At 47.0% G+C, this 23,899-nt stretch overlaps 1 protein-coding gene across 2 annotated transcripts in view; it reads right to left on the reverse strand.

Annotated features, from left to right (window-relative positions):
- Ank1 (ankyrin 1) overlaps positions 1-23,899 on the reverse strand; it is an 83,928-nt gene that overhangs the window by 48,468 nt on the left and 11,561 nt on the right. The window contains exons 2-15 of one of the 2 annotated variants that reach the window (XM_035452876.1): positions 16,177-16,275; positions 13,744-13,842; positions 12,820-12,918; positions 12,238-12,423; positions 11,237-11,335; positions 10,623-10,721; positions 10,266-10,364; positions 5,440-5,637; positions 4,060-4,158; positions 3,559-3,657; positions 3,028-3,126; positions 1,862-2,059; positions 866-964; positions 263-361 (exon numbers count right to left, since the gene is read on the reverse strand). In XM_035452876.1, coding sequence (XP_035308767.1) covers positions 263-361; positions 866-964; positions 1,862-2,059; positions 3,028-3,126; positions 3,559-3,657; positions 4,060-4,158; positions 5,440-5,637; positions 10,266-10,364; positions 10,623-10,721; positions 11,237-11,335; positions 12,238-12,423; positions 12,820-12,918; positions 13,744-13,842; positions 16,177-16,227 — 1,623 coding nt within the window. In that variant the 5' untranslated portion in view covers positions 16,228-16,275. Of the gene's footprint in view, positions 1-262; positions 362-865; positions 965-1,861; positions 2,120-3,027; positions 3,127-3,558; positions 3,658-4,059; positions 4,159-5,439; positions 5,638-10,265; positions 10,365-10,622; positions 10,722-11,236; positions 11,336-12,237; positions 12,424-12,819; positions 12,919-13,743; positions 13,843-16,176; positions 16,276-23,899 lie in introns of those variants that run through there. The other variant, XM_035452877.1, reaches the window with a different exon arrangement.

The following is a 23,899-nucleotide window of genomic DNA, read 5'->3' on the forward strand; positions in this document are numbered from 1 at the left end:
CAGCAGTTGTCAACCTGTTGGTTGTGATCCCACTGGGGGTTGAATGACCCTTTCACAGGAGTTGCATATCATATATCTTGCTTATCAGATTTTTACATTACTATTCATAACAGCAGCAAAATTACAGTTACAAAGTAACAGCAGAAATAATTTTGTGGTTGGGGATCACCACAGCATGAAGAATTGCATTAAATTAAAGAGTGACAATGTTAGGAAGGTTGAGAACCACTGGCTTAGACAGGAGCTGGTATAGGGGCCTTACCCAGGCAGGGCTATGCGGGGAGCCACCTCGGGGAAGTAGAAGCTTGACGATGTCCAAGTTGTTGTGATGGACGGCTACATGCAGGGGAGTCAAGCCATTCTGCAGAGTGACAAAGCAGAAGGAAAATGAGGGACCATTTAGACAACCAAGATCCATTCTTCATCCATGGTACTTCTTTCATAGGTAAGTAGCTATCCCAAACCGGGATGGGTATAGTTCAGTGGTAAAGCATGTGCAAGCCCCAGGTTTCATTTTATCACAACAAAAGTGAAAATAGATCTCTTGTTTAGCATATACAGTAGTGCTGGGTTCTACCATCAATACTGTACAAAAAGAAAAAAAAGTGTGCCTAAAGCCAGTCTTGAAGGAGAGCCACTGAAAGGAAGCACCAGCAGGATCTAGGGCCATTTCTTCATCCTTGTTGGGGAGTTGGGCCATGAAATCAACACACTTGTACATAGAGCACCAGGTCCTTCTAATGGACAAGGATTGCTTTCTCCAAAGACCATTCTCTATGGAAGGCTGCCCAGGTACAAGAGGTGATTCCCAGTGGGGAAGTCTGTCCTTCCTCTAACCCAAGAGAAGAGAGAAGTTCAAATTCACCTTTCCAGCCGCATTGGGATGTGCATCATGTCCCAGGAGCAGCTCAGCCACCCGTACCTTCCCATACTTCGCAGCCACGTGGAGGGGGGTAAATCCTTTCTAAGAAGAAACACAGGCCATCAGGACCATGGGAGCCAATGCCACTGACCTGAAGGAATGCATGGTTAGGATTCTTCCTGCCCTAACCAGCATGGGAATGCCAATGTGACAGAAGGACCGGAGTATTTTGGTCCCTGCAAGAGGGACAAGCCTCCCTGAGTACAACCTGGCTACCTCTCATAAGAGAAACAAGAGAAGGCTACCTCCGATATTGTCAATTGCTTGTTGACTGAGGGAGGCAGGGGTTGTCCCTTTGACTTATTATTGTTCCTTTGGAGACCATCTTAATATGGGGCCCAGGCTGGCCTTGAACTCCGATCTCTTTGCTCCATTCTCTGAAGCATTGGATCACAGGTGTGTGTCACTCGGTCCATCAGGATCTCACCTATTTAGTCAGTTATCTTTTGCAGAGTGAACCTGGAGCCTTCGCGTGCCAGGCAAGCACTCCTTTACAAAGCTACTTCCCAGTCCTTGAGCCCTCTGATCCTTCCTGTATCCAGGAACCCAGAGCAAATGTCTAGCAAGTTAACTGCTGCAGGAGAAATAGAAGAAACCTGGGTCATAGCAGAGAACTGACTGTGCCCTTTCTGGGGAAAGAGATGACACAACGGACCTGCAGTGTCCCACAAACCACAAAGAAGGTTAGATGGGGATTCCCTTCAGAGCCCCAGGCCTCACCTATTGTTTCTGAAAAACATGTGGGGGTTCATGTTTGTTTGGTTTCTGTTTTTGTTCTTTTGGGATCCAGTCTTGCTATGTTGCCCAGGTTGGCCTTGAGCTCCTGGGCTCAAGTGATCCTCCTGTCTCAGCTTTCCGGGTGTTGTGGTCACAGGTGGGCCATTAAACCTGCCAGTCTGTTGCTTTCTAAGAATTGGAACAGTGGCTATATGACTGTACCTTGGTCATACAGGCTTGGGATGCCTCCTTCTCCAGAAGGGCCAGGGCTGTGTCCACGTGGCCCTCACGGGCTGCAGTGTGCAGGGGTGTGTGGCCGGCAGTGGTAGCCAGGTTGGGGCTGGCGCCATTCTCCAACAGGAGCTTCACCATGCTCGTGTGGCCGATTCGAGCGGCACAGTGAAGCGGTGTCTGGTCGTCCTGGACCCCAGGTGAAAACACAGAACTGGAAATGTTAGCCTTCTCAGGTCCAACTCTGTATTTCCCAGGGGCGGGAGGTAAAGCCCAGAGAGTGCAAGTGACTCAGGCATGAGTAAAAAGATCTGGGATTTCTTCCAGTCTCTGAGTTACAGAAAATAATATGCTCTACCTTATTTAATTCTAACAACACACCAGCTTCGAGGTTATTGCTACTTAATTGCGCAAAGGTTCAGTTTCCCCAGTTGTAAGTGGGAATTGTAATATTTTATTTTATAAGGCTCAGAACAAGCAGCTAATGGACACAAAGGGTCCACAATGTTGAACACCAAGAAGCTACTCAGTAAACTGATCACTATTCCAACAAGCTCTGTCTCCCAACCTTTCTGCCTTGTATGCTTGTTTATGTTTGAACTCTCCTTGGATGTTCTCTATGCCAGCAGTCATGGGGCACGAAATCACTGAATTAGGGGAGACAGCCATTTATCTCACTCTGTCCCAACTTCCAGCTATAGCTCTTGGTGTGTGTGGGGGGAGGGGAGGCTCTCCATGGATAGCATGTGTTTTTTTGGGGGGGGCTAAAATACAGCCGTTCAAAGTAACCTGTCTCCTGCAGAGTGCTAGTCTTTGCCACACAGCCTATCTTGCAAACTTGGTAGCTGGCCCTATGTTTTTTTCACCATCCAGTAAACAACGGGGAATCCTCCACTTTCAAATCTAGTGAATCCCAGCTGATTACCATTGGTGACTGGAGTCTTACTGACTCCCTTCCTTCCCTCACATCTACTCCCTAGCCCCATAAAAGCCACAGGCCCGGCCTGCTCCCTGGGCCTTGTTACTCTACAGAAACACAGCTTTCAGTATGACAACGTGGGAGTGGCGAAGACTGTGAGTCCCTCAGATGAGAATGGCTTTCCTTCACTAGGCTGGAGTGATACTGGGAACCTTCCTTTCCTGCCTCCGGGACTCACCTTGGCCTTGGCATTGACTTTGGCTTTGTTCTGGAGCAAGTATTTGGCCACTTCGGTATGCCCTGCTCGGGCTGCCATGTGCAACGGGGTCTCTACTTTCTGCAAAATAACAAAGTTATAGAACTGTTAACACATGTTGGGGTTGCAAAAGGACACAGATTGCTGCCTGGGCTTGGTAGGATTTTGTCCAAGAGCTGAAGCTGCCCAGCCAAGTCTGTCTCTGTTTCTCTTTCTCTCAGTAGTCTAGGTAAATGTGAAAGTAAATCTCAGAGCTAATGAATATTCAAATGTGGAGATGTACTTCCAGATTGCACTTATAGAAGTTCCAAAATAAAACTCTAAAGATGTACAGTTGTGTGACAAATTTAACTGGGGGAACATCAATAGAGAGGAATGTTCACCCCATTCCTGACACCTTTGCTATCCTGAGAATCCCATTTCTGTGGGTGGAGAAAACAGGGACCCCCTTCCACAGCTTCCCCCAGAGCTGTGGGCCAGAGCCAAGAGCTCTCACTGTCTTTGAGAACTTACCACATTGGAGACATTGGGTGACGCTCCCCTCTGCAGTAAGTTTTTCACAATAGGAAGGTGTCCCATGAAGGACGCCACATGGAGAGGTGTCAGTCCAGACTAGAAGAGACAAGTGGAGTGTGCTGAGCAGGAGCTATCCCCACATGGAAGAGCAAGCCACAATGTCTTATGCTCTTCTGTTTCTGGAGAGCTCCATGAATGGCCATCTGAGAAAACCGACTGAATGCAGGTGGGCTTGTTCTCAGGAAAATGGCCACAGGGACAAAAAGCAGCGGCATCAAAGTGTTGCGACTTTACAACTCAAACAATCCTCTCCCATCATGAAAAGTCCTCTTGTCTGAGTCACCTTGATCCAGCCCCTTTTGGGAAATGCTGACATACACATGCACACGTATACATTCATGTATACATGCACACCCACAGCCACACATAGCTATGAAGAATACCCATGGAAGGCAATGGAGGGGGCGGGGCTGGAGGCACAACTATGCTTTCTCCTACCTCGGTGACTGCATCGATGGAGGCCCCTGTCTTCAGCAGCAGCTCCATGACACGAATGTGATTCTTCTTGCAGGCGATGTGTAAGGGGGTAAAGCCGTTCTGTAGCCCACACAAAGCACACAGATCCACAACTCAGACAGTAGCCAAAGAACTAGAAAGGAGTCTTGTCCCTTCCCAGCCCACCAGCAAGCACTCATAGGCCACGGGATAACCATGTCACTTCATGAGCAGACAACAAACAGGTGTTCCTTCTCTTTACACATCAAGCATATTTTGAAAATGATATTTGGGAACATTTAAGAAAATCTGTCATATTTCTGGATACACTGAAAGTACTTTTTGGAGGCAAACCATTTCCTTTCTATTTGACACTGAGTGAAACAGATTCCACTCCACAGCATGTTACACTGGGCACACCCTTCATGGGGACAGTTCTGTGTGTCTGTGTACCTCTTCTGTGCTCCATAGGGCAGTACTTCTCAAACAAGGTATGTTTTCTGGGGATTGGGGTGGGGCTGTAGCCTTGTGTTTGCTGTCACACGTAGGGAAGCAGAACTACTAGCATTTAGTGGCTAGAGGCCAGGGGCGGTGCCAAACACCCTGCCATAGACAGAATAGTGCATTTCAACCCCAATGTCAGCAGCCCCACGCTTAGGGAGCCTCAGAGACCCCAGACTCTGCTCTGATCTCAGGGCAAGCACGTTTGAAGGGATGGATGATCCATCTTTTGCCTCTGGAGGATACCTGTCCCTTCAGATCTCTTCTGAGCCTGGACAAGTGCGAGGCAAGAGTCCTGTACATGCTCTATGGATCTTTGAAGGTGGCCTCTGGCCTGAGGAAGAGGGTAAGGAGCACAGTCATAGGACACTCTGCCTTTGATCTGAATTTGTTGCCTCCCAGGGCTGTGGCGCAGACCCTTTCAGAGGAGATATGCTCAGGTCAGGCCAACTTATCTTCACCCTGAAGCAGGTTGAAGGTCAGGCCTACTTCTAAGATGTCACTGCCTCTCAGCTCTGAGTCTGTCTGGGGCCCCAGAACCCACATGCACACCATAAACACCACTTCCATCATCAGATCTCCTGGGTTAAACCACAGTGGACCTCAGCCTGTTGCAGAAGATTTGATCACAAGGGCAGGAGGCCACACCCTCAGGATATGGATTACAGTATAGAAACTCACACATCTGTATGTGTGAATCACACAGACACACAGACACACAGACACACAGACACACACACAGACACACACACACTGCATGTACACTTGTCTATGATGCTGCCCCTAGTGGCACCCATGCAGCTCTACACACACACACACACACACACAGCCTCGGCATTCCCTCCTCCTAGCAGCACTCCTACAGTAGACTCCTCCTCTCACCAGAGCTCTGGAGTTTGGCTTGGCCCCTTTATCCAAAAGAACCTTAGCCACCCTGTGGTGACCACAGTGGGCTGCCACATGGAGAGGAGTCAGGTGATCCAAGGTGATGTCATCTATCTCTGCATTGTATTGCAATAGAAGTCGGACACAGTCGAGATGGTCTCCCTGAGCCGCCATGTGAATTGGGGACAAGCCATTCTGGAGGAAGGAATAAAGCAATGACAGAGCTTCTGAGGACAGAGCATGGACTCAGGGCAGTGACAGCAATGCCACTTCCTCCTTGTGTACACCATTCTTCAGTGTGGATCCCAAATGAGCATGGCTCTGATGAAATGTTCTCTCCCACCTGGATGAATCCTCAGGCCTTTCCAGCCAGCCCCACATCTTCCAGGAAGGCTTCCCGACCTCCCTGGACTTCCTCAGGCTTTGCTTATCTGTACTGTTCGCTCACACTGGCCTTATTTTCACCTTTGCCAAATCAGCTAATTTGCAGTTGCCGTCTTGGGCATGCCTTTTCTCTTAATTACAAACTCTCCCCCATTCTTCCCAAATGCTCACAGGGCCCAACAAATGCATGCAACATGTGTGGTGGGCCTTAATTAATGTGACTTTGAATGGATAAAGGACAACAGAACAGGCTTCATACCTCTTTAAAATTTTTAATTGAAAAATTTCCATTTTATTTATTGTGTATGTTTGTGGGGTGGTAGGAAGGCATGTCTGTATCATGGTGTATGTGTGTCAAAGAACAACTTGCTGGGGTCAGTTTCCCTTTCTACCATGTGAGTCCTGGTGATTGCACTCAGGCTGTATGTAAGTCATGGTGGCAAGAACCCTTACCCACTGAGCTATCTCACTAGCTTGGACATATTTTGTTTCATTTTGGTATGTGTATTTGTGTGTGTGTGTGTTCATGTGTTATAACATGTGCATGGCCTTTGCATGTGCTCAGAGGCCAGAGGAGGATTTTGGATGTCTTGCTCTATCGTTCTCTGCCTTAGTCCCTTGAGACAGGGTCTCTTATCGAACCGGGACCCAACCAGGAGGCTATCAGGCCCGGGTGACCCTGTTTCTGCTCCCCACAGCCCTAGGATTAAGGTGCATACATAGTTACATTTGGCTTTTTTACATGGGCAGTGAGGCCCCAAATCAGGTGCTTGCACAGCAAGTGCTCCTAACCACCGAGCTGTCTTCTCCAGCTCTAGATCATGGTTCTAAATCCTTTTCTCCTTTGTCCCTATCAGACACATGTCTGTGGTTGTAAATGGGCCTGGTTTTTGCTTTAGATGATTTCGAAATCAGATGGGAATGGAGGAAGCCTGATGTAGCCAACAGCTTTTGTTTTTCCTGGAAGACTTGTGTCCACACACTAGAACCTAGAGATGAGCTTTTTTCCTGCTTCTCCTGGAGCTTGACTGGAATGTTTTTAAATATTTTTAAATATCTCTCCTCTCTGTCCTAGGCTCTGAGAACTTCTTAAAGGCTTAGCTCTTGTCCTTTTAGGAACTAGGATGGAAGAAATAAGGGCTGGTTTAGAGCAGAAACAGGCAAACTGAAGCTGCGGGACAAATCTAACACATGCCATTCAGGTTTGTAAATACTCTTTTAATATTTCCTATAATTTTTATTATGTGTACATGTGTGTCTGTGTGTGTATGCACAAATGCATGCTGGTGCCCACAGAGGCCAGAAGGGGGTGTTAGATTCACTGGAGCTGTTGATTACAGGAGATTGTAAGACAACTGATATGGGTGCTGGGAACTGATCTTGGATCTTTTACTAGAACAGCAAGTGTTCCTAACTACAGAGCCATCTCCCCAGCCCATAAACAGTATTCTATTGAAACACGGCCACTCGTTTGCCTATTGTCTGTGGATATTTTTCTGCCCTGTTGGCAGTTTAATTACAGCAACGAAACTGTCTGCAAAGGCAAAACATATTTGCTTACCTGGGCTTTTAGATAAAAAGTTTGCTGACTGCTGACCTAGATAAGAAGCCTCCAGTATGGCAGGTACTGCAATAGATGTCACTAGTACCATCATACTGAGAATCAACATCTCTGATTTTACAGAAATGTTATCCTGTGTGTGTGTGTGACGATTCATATCCATTGCCAATGTGTTTGGATTTATGATCACTATGGAAACACCCTGGTATATTTGAGGGTGTTAGCTGAAGGGTTTATGTGAGAAGGAAAGACCTGAATATGGGAGGCAGCATCCGTGGGCTGAGGTCCAGGACTGACTACAAAAGGAGAAAGGGAGCTGAGCGCCAGCATTCTCCTCTCTGTTTCTTACTTGGATGCCACATGACCAGCTGCCTCATGCTCCTGCTGCCAGGCCTTCCTGCCATGATGGACTTAAATTCAAACTGTGAGCCACCCTAGACTCTCCCTTCCTGAACTTGTTATATATTCTGTCCTGGCAACAAGAAAAGTAACTAGTACAGAAAAAGTGGTGCTACGAAGCACACAGTTTCTGTGCTAAACCTGACACAGAATTCCTAGGCCTTTGAAGGAACTGCTTTGCAAGAGAAATGTAGTAGATTTTGGTGCTTCAGGCTAGAGAAGTCCCAGGACATTATCAAAGGAGCCTAATGTACCCTGCTTGTGAGAGTTTGGGAGGCCAAAATGCTGAGAGGTCTGAATGCAGGTAGTGGTGGCCCAGCTCATGGGTTTCAGAGAGGAACAAGCTGGCTTTCACGTTATATTCCGCCAAAGAATCTGGCTTCTTTCTACCGTGTCCTGAGAAGTTGGGTGAGGCTGACTATAAAATCATAGATGAATTTGTTGGGTGGAAGAATTCTCAAAATTAGGGTTCAGCTTAGCATTCAGGTGTTGTCATGGTTACTTAGTGGGGTCTACAGTGAGAGAGAGAACAACACTGAAGAAGAGAAAGACATGAAGATACAAAAATGGGGAAAGGTTCATGAGTAAATTTAAAGTTGTAGACAAGGTGGTGGAGAAAAAGCAGCTGTAACTATTAAATCATTAAAATGGAAAAAAACAAAAACAAAAACAAAAAACCCTTCTTTCTCCGCTCTAAGACAACAGGAAGATGCCCCCAGGACAAGAGTACACTGAAAACTCCACCTTTGGAAATGCAAATTCACTTGTAAGGAGAGAGTCACTGAATTGGGGTTCCCTAGTCACAACTGTCTAGGGAGAATCCTGAAAGGCACTCTGAGGCCAAAGCAACTGTGCTCCAGGGGGTCTGGGCTCTGTCCCAGCTAGCAACAGGTCTGGGCAGTGCTGTCCATGTGATAGCTTTATAGACACAAAAGATGCAAGATGGGGGTGGGGTTATGGAGTCTTGTGCCACAGTTCTAGAGAACACTTAGTCCAAACAATGTGAGGCAAGGTCAGAGTCTCTGCAAGGAGGCCCTGAGAGGCCATTGCATGAAGTCGTGAAGATGAAGAGCTAGTTGCAATGTGGATGTTCTCTGAGGAAAAGCTGCAAGCACTGAGTAGTGCAGTCTCAAGAGAGGGTCTATGGGTACTGTAGGCAGTGGAGCTGGAGGGACAAGGACACATAATCTCAACATGAGGCCAGATGTTGGACACAGAGCTATAGGATTTGGGTTCTAGTCTTTGCATAGTCTGATCTTTCTTTGCTTCTGGAAGGAGATGTTTACTTTGTGCCATGGCATAGTGGAAGTGAACTTGCTATGACTGTGCAGGGGTCACAGTTAAGAGACAGTCTTGAGTCTCAGAAGAGACTTGGGACTTTGCACTCCCTTAAAAAAATGTTTTAGGGTCTGGAGAAACAGCTCAGTGGTTAAAAGCATTTTGATGTCTAGGACCTACATGGTGGCTCACAACCATTGGTGATTGTAGTTCCAGAGGATCTGACAACCTCTTCTGGTCTCTGCGGGCACCAGGCATGCATGTGGTACACACACACACACATACATCCAGGCAAACATATATACATTTAAATAAAAATAATTATTTAAGATAAAATTATACGAGTGTGTATGTGTGTGTTTATGTGTGTGTGGCTGTGTGTGCACGGCTATGTGCATGTTAGTTACAGACAGTTGTGAGATGCCTGTTATGGGTGCTGGGAACTGAACGTGGGTCCCCCAGGAGAGCAAAAAGCTCACTTAACCACAGTGCCATCTCTGTAGCTCAGGACTCTGCACTCTGTATGGTGCTGGGACTATTAAAGACTATAAGGATATTTAGAGATGGATTAAATGCATTTTGCATCATGAGATGTAAATGGGAATTTAGGAGCTGAGATGGAATGCTACTGTCACTGTGTGATGTGCCTGGGTGTCAGGCTGACAGAGGGTGGAGCTGTGATGATTAATCTCCAGGACTGTCAACTTGTCAGAAATATACCAGCATGCTTATGGGACTGTTTCCAGAGAGATTTAACTGAAGAGGGATAGCCCACCCTGGATGTGGGTGACACCATCTATTGGACTGGGGCCCCATTCTGCCCACCCTGGATGTGGGTGACACCATCTATTGGACTGGGGCTCCATTCTGCCTACCCTGGATGTGAGTGACACCATCTATTGGACTGGGGCCCCATACTGCCCACCCTAGATGTGGGTGACACCATCCATTGGACTGGGGCCCCAGACTGAACACAAAGGAGAAAGCCAGCTAAGCGCCAGTGTTTTTTTCCTGGCAGTAGGTGCAGTGTGACCGTCCACTCATGCAGCCATGCCTTCACCACCATGAGGGACCATGTCCCCTAAAACTGTGAGCCACCATTAGAGTCACATTTATAAGGATTGTTTTCACAACAACAAGATAAGTCTACCTGACTTGGTGTGTGGCCTGCAAGATGGCAAACCCAGGAAGAAGCACACACCTTTGTTTTGGCTTGGATGGGTGCCCCATGGTCCAGCAGGATCTCTGAGATTCTCACGTGTCCGTTTCGAGCTGCACAGTGGAGCGGTGTCAATTCATCCTTTATAAGACAGTGAAAAACAGAAAGCCCAAAGACAGCCATCAGTGGCTAGGTGCACAAGTCTATCTGCAGTATCTTTCCCAGATATGGAAGTTCCGATACTGCCTTCAGACCAGCTTGCCTACAGCTCAGTTTTGTCATCGTCTCTTGCTGAACCCAGCTACTCAGGGAGTCAGGTGGCACATTGAGAGCCTGTCCCCAGACAGACTCAAGGGCAGAACTCACCCCATCCTGACCCTGAAGGCTGCTGACACCTACCTTGGTCCTTGTTTCTATCTGAGCCCCTCGGTCCAGCAGGAGCCTCACCATGATGACATTCCCCCTGCGGGAGGCGATGTGCAGTGGTGTGATGCCATTCTGGAGGAAGAAACAGGGGACCATCAGATCAGGTCTTCTTTGGATGGTGGCAGTGTGCACACCACTCCCTAGCCCCTGCCCCATTCTCCTGACTGCCGTAAAACAAGCAGCCACTTTAACTGTGGAAGCACATCTCACCTAAGGAAGAGGCAGGACCTGTGAGGACCTGACGGTACTGTGGTTAATTGCACTAAGCTGGCCAAGCCCACATCCCCCAGAGTAATGCTGCAGAAGGGGAGAAAGCCAGTCATTTGCAATCGTTGTGTCCCCTGCCTCCTGTGCTCGCCTGAAGGAAGAGCAGGCACATGGAGTTTTGAATTCCCTCCAGACAATGCTGGTGGGAACTGAGAGACAGATGATGAGTAATTTCCTAGCAGGAGGTTTTAGTCAGTGGGGCTCTGACCCCATAGGCATTTCTGAGACATGGGTAGATTCCAAGGTGCTAGAGAGGGTATGTGTGAGAGGTAGAGGCACCCCAAACTCTGAACTGAGTGCAGAGACTCCAGTGAGGTTACCTGAGGTGTGAAGTTGACGCTGGCCCCCCTGTTGAGGAGCAGCTGGGCCACGTTGAGATTCTCATAATGAGCTGCGATGTGGAGGGGTGTGAATCCCGTCTGGCACAACAGAGGGGGAGAATCACTCATCACATACCAGCACCTCTATCCCGAACCAGCCCAGGGTTTCTACACATGTTAACAGGGCCACAAAGCCAGACCGTAAAGCAGGCTCTGGCCAGTGCCAAAATCTATGGAAGGGGTGGAGAGATGCCCCCATGGCAAGCTATAGCCAAAGCTGAAGCAAGCCACCTCAGAGTGACTTCTCATCTTTGCCTTATGGCCAAGGCAAACTATAAACTGAGATCACCTCTCATGAAGAAATTTTAGTCATTAGCAAAGGGCTGTGGAGTTCATGACTGCCAGCCCCCTAACAGGGTGCATGACTCAGCTATCTGGCCAGAGGGTTCACCAGTCAGTTACCCTGCTCCATATCCTTAGAACACATCCAAACAAACTCCAGGGACAGGCATGTGGTAGAATAAATATGTGGAGGGGGGCACGGTGTGAACCAGTCAAGCAAACTAGCTGATTGAGGGGCAGCCAGCAGCCTGACTGGATGAGCAGTGGTTAGTAACTCTTTAACTGTCACATCTCCAGGGATCCCACTTTATGCTTTCCTGCTCTTCTGCAACTGAACATGATGACCTCAGTCAGCAAGGGCACAGGGTAAGAAGAGGATAATAGCCCAGAGTTCCCTCTGAGGTGCAGCTTCATTCTGGATGGAGGCCTACCCTGCCTTCCTGGGTGCTGTTCTGGATGCCCCAAGTAGCCAGAACAAACTCAGTACCCCCTCAGGATCTGAGGGATCTCCAGTGCTTCTATATCGCTACTGAGTGCTAAAAGGTACAGCTAGTTCATTCCCATCAGCTCTGGTCTTGGAAAAACACTGGGAACTACAGGTGCCTCCAGTGGCCCGGCTTGCCCTCCTTGGTGCACATGTCCATACTGGCTTCCCTCACCTTGGAGAGCACGTCTGGGTTGGGGTCGTTCTGCAGGAGCACTGCAGCTGTTCGTGTGTCATCATTGCGGGCTGCAATGTGTAGGGCGGGGAGGCGCACTTTCCCCTTCGTTCCATAGTTGATGAGGTGAGCCACCACGTTCTCGTGACCCTGCTGTAGAGCCACAGCCAGTGGAGTGAAGCCATCCTGGTTGCGAGAGCAAAGATGGGATTTCAAAGCCCTTTGCATCCTCCAAGCTTGGCTCAAGTGCCGCCTCCTTCCCGAAGCCTTCTCTTTGCCCCCACTTTCTTGCCCTGTTCTCCCGCAGTATCTGCATTCTTCTTCCTTTTGCGCTTAGTTTTCCTCTACCTTGTGCTTGAGGTAAGGTCTGCCTGTATGCTATGAGAGTCTGACTGGGTCTGTCCTGTTTGCAGTTTGAATGTGTGCTATGAGGGTATCTGACTGTGAGTACTACGTGTTTGTTGTCTGTGTGCCAAGGAGGTCTGGATGGGCATCACCTGTTTGCAGTCTGACTGTATGCCATTATCATTTCATGTACCCAAGACACTTCCAGCACAGGACACATTTCCCAAAGGAACTTACTTCTGTGGCTACGTTCTGATTGGCTCCATTCTCCAGTAAAAACTTCACCACCTCCAAGTGATTCTCCTGGGCCGCCATGTACAGGGGAGTAAAGCCTTTCTGCAAACCCAAGGAAGAAACAGTGGGAGAGACATAAAGACAGCTGTAAACCCTCCCACTTGAGGGAGGGCTCTCTCTTCATATCCTCACTTTGCCCTGGAGACAAACCACTACCTCTGGAAATTATCCCCAAAGGCCAAGAGGGAGCGATGACTCCATTGAATGTTTTGCCCTGCATCTTTTGAGTGAGTCCCTAGATCAAACATCCTCCTCTACTTAAGAAGTTATTTTGCTTTTAATTATGTGTATGTGTATGCATATGCATATGTGTATATCCGAGATTGTGGGTGTGTGCACATGAATGGAAAGGCCAGGGTGTCAGATCCCTGAAGCTAGAGTTACAGGTGGTTGTGAGTCACCTAATGTGTTGTGCTGGGAACTAAACTTGGATAATCTGCAAGAGCAGTACAAGACCTTAACTGCTGATCCACCTCTCCAACCCTCTCTGCTTTTATTTTCTTTTTACACCAACCAACCAAGCCTTACAAGATCCATGCATAATATGTGATTTCACTGGTCTACTGAACCAAGATGGAGTCCACAATGACCAACTTTCCATGCTAAAGACGTGTAGGCTAGCCTTGGAAAATTAACACAGAATTCCTGTATCACTCCTTGAAGACATGGAAGTAATGAATCTACTCCTAGCTACAGTGTGAGTGTGTGTGTGTGTGTGTGTGTGTGTGTGTGTGTGTGTGTGTGTGTGTGTGTGTTTGTGTTTGTGTGTGTGTGTAGTACACAGCAGCTAATGTGTCTTCTACGTAGCATAAAACAACAGTGTAAGTGAGGAAAGACTCCCTGTCCAAGGAGCCAGGGAGCCATTACCTGAGACTGGGCATTGACATTGGCTCCATAGTTGACCAGTTCCCGGACCACCTCATCCTGACCAGCAAGGGCAGCGATATGCAGAGCAGTATTCCCCTTCTGAAACACAGAGGCAAGGGACAGAGGAGGTTTTCCTCAGCCTGCTCAAGAGATTGTCACCCAGAAGAAAGCGAAGGTACTAGCTGGGAAGCCCCAAGGCAGAAACATGTGTCTATACCCAGCCTGTCACTGACCCTGAAAGACTAATAAAAGCACAGGGAACAATGTCCTGTCCTCTTCACTCTGACACCTCTCTCTCTCTCTCTCTCTCTCTCTCTCTCACACACACACACACACACACACAGACACACACACACACACACACACAAACACACACACACACACACACACAGAGAGAGAGAGAGAGAGAGAGAAATACATACACCTCACACAAAGAGAGAGACACAAACACATAAACCTCATGCACACATAGACACAAACACATCTCTCTCACACACAAAGACACATACACCTCACACACAGATATATCACATATACAGTCTCTCTCTCTCTCTCTCTCTCTCTCTCTCTCTCTCTCTCTCTCTCTCACACACACACACACACACACACACACACACACACACTCACACACCTACTGCAAGCCTCAAGAAGGCCCCTGGACCTGTGGGGCAGTCTCAGGATAGGGGTGTGGTCCTCTGTGTTAACAAAGAAGCAGATGTTTTAATTCTATCTTCATTTACAAACACCCAATTTCTTCATGTTTAAGAAGCCATAGAACCTACACAAAGAGGAGGGTTGTGTCTGCACTGTGTTAATTTTTTGGAGTGATGTGAGGGTCTACTTGTCCCTTACCCACCCTGAATCTGGGCTCTAGTTTCTAGGTTGGATAGGAAGGCAAGGAGCCAGGGTGTTCATCTTTGACTTTTCCAGTCATGAGCCCAGCTAGGAACTAGGGCAGGTTTCAGTTTCTTACTTTGTCTTTATTTCTATTCTTTCCTAAGCCCCGGAGACCCATGACAGTTTCACAATCTGTCTGTAGTCTTCCCTAGGCTAAGGTTTGACTTTCACCTTTGTAACCCCTCTTCCTCTGTGGCCTTCTAAAACTTCGCTGGCTTAGAAATGTCTATAAATAAAATCTACCAAGTAAGTATTCATCACAAAATAAAAAACAAAGGGGAAGATTTGGAAAAAGTGCCATTTATTCAGCTCTGGGGAAATGCCAGGGAAGAGAGGCTACAGATTTGTGGTTGGGTACATAGGAAGTCAGTAGCCACACCTTGGTCCCTGGGAAGAACAGGTAAAACAGTTGATCTCTATCAAGGGGCTGGAAGCAGATGCGGCCCCAAAGCGCAACTCCACTCACTGCACTGATGAGTGAGAGGGGAATGACATGAAAATTAGCAAATTTTACCATGGGAAAGGATTCTACCTTCATAATATTTTGGAAGTTCACTTCCTACAAATTATATCTGTTCTCTACATATTGCTCAGCTGCTCTGTCTGCTTGAGGGCTGGCAAAATGCTTGCTGCAGGGAGCTTAAATTGAGGCTGTGCTCGGGACCCCATTTAACAGGTATCCGATGGGAAAGGAGAGGTTACAGCAAAGAGACAGGCAATGTGGGGAGATGCAGCTGGGGACAGGGGCCGCAGGGGATGGTAAAAGGAGATTATTTTAATAAACGAGTTAGAAATAAAGGTTTTAGGGCTTAGGTGTAGGTCAGTGGTAGACTGCATGTTTACCATGCATGAAGACCAGGGTTCCACTACTAGCAATGCCAAAAAAATATTATTTTTGCAATCTACATGAATTGATGCTTCTACGCCAAACACTTCCTGATAAAAGGGAGTGCCTCCCCAGGTAACCAATCAGGGAGAAAATAGACTATGGGCTGAACAGGAAGATTATCTAGAGAAGGACAAATCAGAAGGACTGGGCTTTCTTCAGTGACAATACCTTTACCATTACTATTTCTCATCTAATTCTAAGGCCAGGTACTTTATATACAGGACTCAGTTAATTGTCACACCAACCCTGTGAATAAGTGTCATCATCCCTACTTACAGGGGAGGAAACAGACTTCGCAGTGACCAAATAGCTTGCCTAAGGTCACAGAGGGGGATGCATCTCAGCTGGGGCTCAACTCTAGAGCTTGCAGAACTCCAGGTCCCTGTATGAAGCAGTAGGAGGCCACCATCAAAGGGTCCTGGTTCCAGAATCCAGTGATGAGGGCAGAAGAAAGGCCCAATGACTATTTCTGGAAACAGGGTCCTGAGTTTTCAGGTGGCACTCGGGACTCAGAGAAATGGGATGTGATGAGCAGCATCCCGGGAATCAGGGCTATGTTTAGGCTGGTTTCCAAACTGCAGTTTGAGAAAATGCACAAAGGCATTCCATAGGCTGGAATTTCTAGTGCCAAGACCCCTGCTTCTTACCTTGGTTGTCGTTTCTAGAATGATCTCTTTGTGCAGTAGTTCAACCACCATCTTCACGTGGCCTTCTTTAGAGGCTAGATGCAAGCCGTTCAACCCGTTCTGTGAGGAGCAGAAAGGTGGGGAGGTTTTGTTTAGTGACACTGCCCACTGTGCCATTCTAGGGACTGGCTAAGGTGTGTGGAGGAGTGGAAGGCAGTATTGAAGGGGCACTGGGTGGGTAGAACTGACACAGAGATCCACCAGCTGAAGGCTAGCTAGGAAGGTCTTGGCACCCCAAGGTCAGAACACCAAGAAGGGGAAGAGCAAAGACAACAAGATTGTCAGTCTGGGCACAAATCAAATGCAGGAACATTCTCTCAGAATCTGTAGGGGACTTGAGATTTTAGTCCTAGGCAGTCTTTAGGCTCCAGTGGGGGTACAGATGTGTCCAAATGCACAAATGTTGAAGGCTTGGGTGTCGGGGCCCATAAAAGTGGCTCCATTTCATCATGACTTAAGGTTCAAGTCCATTATTGCTCTTTCAAGGTTAAATCCACAGTATGTTTAGCCTAAGGTGTGGCTATTGTGAGTCTTGCCTTGAAAATAGCATATCTGGCCTAAAGTATAGCTAATAGATGTCTCACCTTGACAACAGGATATTTGGTTTAGGGTATGGTTACTTGATGTTTTGCGTTTTGAGAAAGTAATTATGCTTGTTTGTTCCTTGTATCTTGGCTGGACCTGACAGATGATGCCCTGAACGTGGGTCACTACACTTGAAGAGGCAGAACCTTTAAGAACTGGGGTCTCAAGGAAGAGGCAAGTGGAATACAGCTCTCTTTTTGTCTTTTACTCCTAAGCTGCCAGAGCCCAGCAGCATCTTTTGTCACAAACTCATCCCAAGATGTACCGTGTCACCACAGGGCCCCAGACAATGAGACCAAGTAGCCTTGGACTAAAATCATGAGCCAAAATAAACATTTTCATTTTCTTACATTGATTTTTCCCAGGAATTTTGTCATAGTGGCAGAAAGCTGACCACTTGATTGATAGAAATGTCACCTGACTGAGATGGTTGGCATGGCCTCAGCCCTGGACACTTGACTGAGATGGTTGGCATGGCCTCAGCCCTGGTGAACTTTCGTGTACCTCAGTCCTGGTGAACTTTCATGAAATGACCAAAAAATGTAGACCTGTCACACCAACACATGCTCAAAATCTGTGACGACCAGCCCATACTTACCAAAATAAGCTTCCAAACAGACCCTTTGAGGACTGAACACCCACCTCACTACATGCTTTCCTCAATGGGAAAACCAGAGCTAAACCAGCCCCTTTGTTAGCGTGTTACTTCAGGTGCCACCAAAGAGGCCACGGCCAACCATTGGTCTCCAAGATCAGAGCTCTCGCCAAGGTGTGAAAGCTCTAGCCAGCCTGAGGCTGCTACTGTGCCCCTAAAGCGCAGCACTGCGGCTCAAGAGGAATCTCTCAGTCCATGCTTCCTTCTTTCTGTTCTCTGACTGTGTACTTAAAGGCCCTGAAACTTTCTGGCAAAATCTGTTATCAAAAGCTGCTGCTTGTCCGGCGGTGGTGGCACACACCTTTAACCCCAGGACTCAGGAGGCAGAGGCAGGCGGATCTCTGTAAGTTCGAGGCCAGCCTGGTCTACAGAGCATGTTCCAGGACAGCTAGGGCTACACAGAGAAACCCTGTATTGAAAACAACAACAATAACAAAGCCCTGTTACTTAGGGGCTTATGAGACAGCTCGGTGGGTAAAGGTGTTTGCCATGATGATCTAAATTTGGTTCATATGATGGAAGGAGAAAATGTACTCATTAAAATTAACCTCTGACCTCCACATATGCACATGGAATACATGTGCCCCCTCCCCCAAATAAATATCTTTAAAAAGAATAACTCAGCACTGCAAAAATTCTGACAACATGATGACATGAATTTCAATTCCATGGCTAAGTAGGATCCATAAAGCCAGTGGGTTTAGTTAGCAAATGACCTCCATTCATTGCCTCCTCCATTGTGGCCAGCAGCTCTCTTCTCCTGCCCTCTCTCTCCATCTTGGTCAGTCTGGTTTTAGCACTTTTTGGGGGGGTTGTTTTTCCAGACTTGGAGCTGCTGCAGGCTCTTGCCCATCAGGATAAGGCTTGACCTCTTTCATGTGAGGCCTCTGACTCACCTGTCCTGAGAGTCCCTGCACCCGAGCTCCAGAAAGCCCCACTCCTCTCTTGGGTCAGAGCACATGTTCAGCTTCCCACTAAAACACAGACTCTACCTGGGGTCAGTGCTGCCTCTCAGCACATGACCACAGGGAAGAGTCCCCTGGGAATGCACTTAAGAGGCAGGAAAATAGGAGGGCTGCAAGGATGTCCACCTATGTCCTATTTAGATCAGGCCTGCCCAGCCTGCAAGCAGCCAGTGAGTATGGGTGGCCAAGACCTTGCTGGGTTAGGACATTCCTTACCGTGTGTGTGTGTGTGTGTGTGTGTGTGTGTGTGTGTGTGTGTGTGTGTGTGTGTGCATGCACATACATGTGCCACCACTTGCACATGTGCAGATGAATGGCTGGGGCTAATGGGAAGGCCCCTTTGCCAAGTGTTTCCTAGTGAAAACATCTGAATCTGGCCATCACGTGTTTTCCTCTTACAGGTTGTGCACAACAGTTACTGCAGGGTCTAACACTAGCTATGTGGATTTTTCATCCCACACTGTGAATAAAATTATCAGATCAAAGATAGGCTAAAGCCAGCACTCGTAACAGGAGAGAAAGGGCCTGAAGGCAGGCCACAGTTTGGACGGGAAGTTAGGGCAGGGGTAAGAGACACCGGGCATACACAAACCCACGGTCTGTATTCAATGTGCAAAGCACAAATTAACTAAAAAACCACCTGTCAGATGAGGGGGTGTTTGGGAAGTCCCAGTCCTTTCTGAAGCTGTTCCTGTTTGTGGGGCAGGTCTGATGAGGGTCTTGTTCCCTTTCACAGATCTGTAGACAGAGGTCTATCAACTCTACACTGGAAGGCTCCAAGCCCTGGCATGTGGGGCTTCTGGGATCTGGTAGTGGGGTTGTGGTCGTGGCTACACTCTGCTCATCACAGGAGATGGTTCTGGTAGCATGCCAGCATGGATGTGGCTCATTTAGTGCTTGGCTTGGCAGCATTGCCACCTAAATGGTGGGTATTGATTGGCCCTGAAAGCCTCAATGTTGACCAACCTAGGGAGGAAACATCTAACACAGCTGATGCTCAGGGGTGGCTTTCCCTGCTCTTTGGAGCCAGTGTGAGGACCCTAATCCATGGAGATGCTGGATTTCTGACCACAGAAAGCTAGAGGTAAGCTGCATTAGAGGCTCTCCATTACACCTGTCATTCTCAGCTTGGCAAACCAAGGCTGAGAGTGGCTAAATTAATGAAGTCACAGAATCCTATATCATAACCATGTGAAAGCCAGCATGGTTTCGGGTGCCCTTCTCCCAGGAGCTAGCTCACTTCTTTTTAATCAGATAAGTAGAAGTGAAGTTTATTTTTGATTACAGTCACAAGTCATCCCCAAAGATTTGGTTGTGACCTCTGCGATTGATAGCAACAGTTCTGCTCACTGCTCTGGTCTTCAGGAGTCTCCCTTTTTCTCCTCCCTGATTCATGAGCCTTCCAAAAGCCCAATCCTGGCAGAAGAAATGGCCTTTCTTCCAAAATGGTCCATTTGAGTGTTTCTGCATCCCAAAGTGTACTTCACCCTCCCTTTCAGATTCTGCCTCTACCATCTCTTTCTTCTTTATGACTCGTGTGTGTGTGTGTGTGTGTGTGTGTGTGTGTGTGTGTGTGTGTGTGTACATGCATGTGTGTTCACATATGTGTGGAGGCCTGAGGTTAATGTCAGGAATCTTCCTTCATCACTCTTCATCCTTATACATTGAGGCAGAGTCTGTCAATCAAACCCAGAGCTCATAGATACCACTGGTCTGACTGGGCAGCTTGCTGGGGGATGTCCCTTATCTGACTTCTGAGACTGAGGCTGGAATCACAAGCAGACCACCATGCTCCCAGAGCATTTATGTGGGTTCTGGCAATCTGAACTCAGGTGCTATTGCTGGAGTGCCAAATGTGTCAACAGCTGAGCCATCTCCCCAGCCCTCTAGTGGCCTTTGCAAGTTACTTGTATTGCTATTAATAAGTGCAAGTTACATCAATGACTCAGGAGATTTGAATTTAATGTCCTCATCTGGGCTACAGAACCAAAACAAACCCCATTAGGCACAGCCAATCAGGGTATGCAGGAAACCCTGGAGTTAGTATGCAACAAAAACACAGGTGCAAATGCCTGCTACAGTGTCACCAAGGGCTGAGCCTCTACCCAATCCCAAACCTTGTGAGAGCCAACAGTGCCTGGCAGTGTGCTGTAGGTGATTAAGGGTGGGGTGATGCAGGGACAGATATACACAAAAGAAATATCCTAAATGTTCCTACAGACACGTATGAATCCACTGAACAGAGCAGGACAGGACTACTCTTTAAGACATGGTTTCATAGCCAGACAGTTCATGCAACATCAGGATGTCAAGTTCATTTACAAAGGCAAAACAAAGATGTCATATGTGGTACTAAGTTATAAACCCACACACTGACATGTCAGAAGCCAAGCTTCCAGCCTTCTCATCACATGTCCTTTTCCTTTCATGAGGCAGCTGGATCCAACAGGTGCACAAATGCTCCAAGCCCCAGAGGCAAAGCTCTCTCCAGGCTCTGGCTTCAGTAGGTAGACGGATGATTAGCTGCAGTGACTGACCAACCAGGCTAACAGCTGATGCTGTGGGACACCTGGGAACCAATGTTCTACCGTGGGTTCTGAGGAGCCCCCGCCTTACTAAATGCAGAGCTAGTCCACACAAGAGACTACTTTCAATACCAAAACAGCATCCTGTGCATAAATATCGAATTTAACACTTTCCTTTTCTTTAAACAGTTTTTTTTTTAAATTGCTCAAGTGTGAAGAGGGAGGAGTACAAATTATGTGAACTATTTGTTCTTAGCTGTGACTGTGGACAGGGATGAACTGTAATTTACCACCTCTTCATAGCCATGAACCATATGCTTTCATTTTAGTTAAATCAAATGTAAGTTGGTTGCCAAAAGTAAGAGGCAGCCTGCTGGATCCCTCCCTAAGACTTCAGCTACTCATCCAGTCTCCATAGTCACTTTCTCTGTAAGCCAAATGGCAGACAGGCTGTTGAGGGGATTAGGAGTGGGTGAAGCACACATTACTTCTCTCAAATAACAGAGTGTAGAAGATAAGCACAAACCAGTTCAAGAGACACGAGCCTAGGAGCTTCAGCTAAGTGAGACACGCAGCCACTCGTGGCCATTTTCAGTCATGCTGTCCTGCAGGACACCAGCTGGCTCTCCTCTACCCTCAGATGCCTTGCACTAGACTGGCCCGTGTGTTAGACCACTTGAGATGCCCACACTTCAGTCATTCCACTGCGTTCTTTTCCTCCTGCCTTCTTTTGTTTTAATTATTGGATACTTTCTTCTGATCTATTTTAAGTTCTGAGTCTTACCATGCTTTTGTCTAGTCTACTGATGATACTGTTGAAAAACTTCTGTATCACTATGAACTTTTTTTTTTTTTTTTTTTTTTTTTTTTTTTTTTTTGGTTTTTCGAGACAGGGTTTCTCTATGGCTTTGGAGGCTGTCCTGGAACTAACTCTTGTAGACCAGGCTGGTCTCGAACTCACAGAGATCCACCTGTCTCTGCCTCCCGAGTGCTGGAACTAAAGGTGTACGCCACCACTGCCTGGAGCTATGAACTTTTTTTTCCATTCATTTATTTAGCTCATAAATAAAGTCATGCACAATTATGATACAGAATACAGTATGTTCACAATGGCATGGCTAAATTAAACCAATTAACATGTTATATCAAACATATTCATCATTTTTGTTTTGAGAACACTTAACATATACTATCTCACAACTTTTAAAGTATAGCATATTGTTATCAACTATATTTATCATGCTCTCAGTAGACCTCAGGACTTCAGAGAGTCCATGCCTCTTGTCCAACTGCAGTTTTATATCCTTAAACCAATCCTTTCCCCATTGTTAAAAGACCCACATTGAAGCCTAATAGCCACAATTCTGCTCTCTGTTCCCTTAAGTTCATCATTTATAGGTTCAACATAAAATTGAAATTGTGTGACATTTGTCTTCCAGTGACACACTGAACTTTTTTTCTTTTTAAATCACTGTCTTGCATTAGATTCTTCCTGAGGGCTTTCCATTGTTATGATCAAATTCCCATCAGGTAGTGAATGTCATTTGTTTCTCCACTGAATTCTTACATATTTCAATCATATTGGTCTTCTCTGGGTATGGTTCTCTCGAACGCTTTGTTTGTTGACCATAGTTTATGCTTTTGCTGTATTTGTGTGTTACATTGGTGATTCTTAGTTGACTGCCAGGCACTATGTATGAGAACAAGAAATACGAAAGCACCTGTCATTTATGGCTGGAAGCAGATTTGATTCATCTGTGGCATGGATAGTGAGGGTTAGGAGCTGCCCTGGGTTTGAGTCTCATGGTGTCTGGTCTGTCAGTTTCCACATTCCTCTCAAGGAAGGTCACAGTCATCTGAGTTTGATGTAGGAGTCAGTGTCCCAGAAGGATTTCAATGTTCAGCTCTCCCAGATTCCATTGGTTCTGGGTACCTGTGTCTCAGGTAGATGCATCTCCTTGCCTGTGCTTCTCTCCTAGTGGCAATATGTCCTTTCTGGTGGCATAGACTGGTAGTGGCAGGCACGTTCATTTATGGTCCAGCTTCAATCTTAATCAGGCTCTGTATGCCTGGACTTCAAGGATGGGACACTTTTTTATTTTCATCATTCCTCTCTACTTTGTCTTGTCTGTACTGGGCTTGGATGGGTATTCCTTGAATGTCCTCATATCCTCTAGCAGAGCCAGAGATCTGCTTGTTACTGGGGTATGACCCTGAGCCTAGGACAGTTGCTGGCCTCCCCATGTTTCTAGGCACTGACACAAACCAAGGAGGAGTGTCTCCTGTCCCTCAGCAAAAGCAGTCTGTTTCTACTCATCCTTGGAAGGACAGCATCCATGTGAAGTCCAGAGAATGATAGCATGTCTGTTTGGTATTAACAGAGGAGTCTGGGAAGTCTGCAAGGCTATTCCTCTCTCACCTTCCACTAATCAGACCCTGAACTCCCAAGGCCTAGGGAGCTTCTCTATGGTATCCAGTCCTTCCTTCCCATGAACACTCACTCAAGGCATGGGGTCAACAATTCATTGTAGACCTCTTAACCTGGAAGAGTTGTCAGGATTTTGACTTGCAGAGGTCACCGCTTCTGCTTGTACTCGATCAGCATGAAGATGCTGCATGTGGACCTCTCAGAATAGTTTGGCCTCTCTGGAATCCAGACTACCTATTTGCCTTACTTCCTTGGCCCTCATCTGAGTTCAGGAAGATTTATTTATGACTTTTTTTAAAGATTATCTTTTTTTTTTCAATTAGTGTGATGGCAACATCCTACACACTCCCTATCTTGACCTTTGGGCTCCAAACTGTTTCATACCACAATGGTCTGAATGAAGAGATGGTGTCTTTGAGGCACAAATCTCTTCATACTCCACTCACGCCAGCTTTCCTCTAGTCTTTGCCCCCTTTTGCATATAAGGTCCATTTTAGAGCATTTTGAGAAGCAATGTCTGGTGGAG

Source organism: Cricetulus griseus, assembly GCF_003668045.3.
Source record: "Cricetulus griseus strain 17A/GY chromosome 1 unlocalized genomic scaffold, alternate assembly CriGri-PICRH-1.0 chr1_1, whole genome shotgun sequence".
Classification (NCBI taxonomy): Eukaryota; Metazoa; Chordata; class Mammalia; order Rodentia; family Cricetidae; genus Cricetulus; species Cricetulus griseus.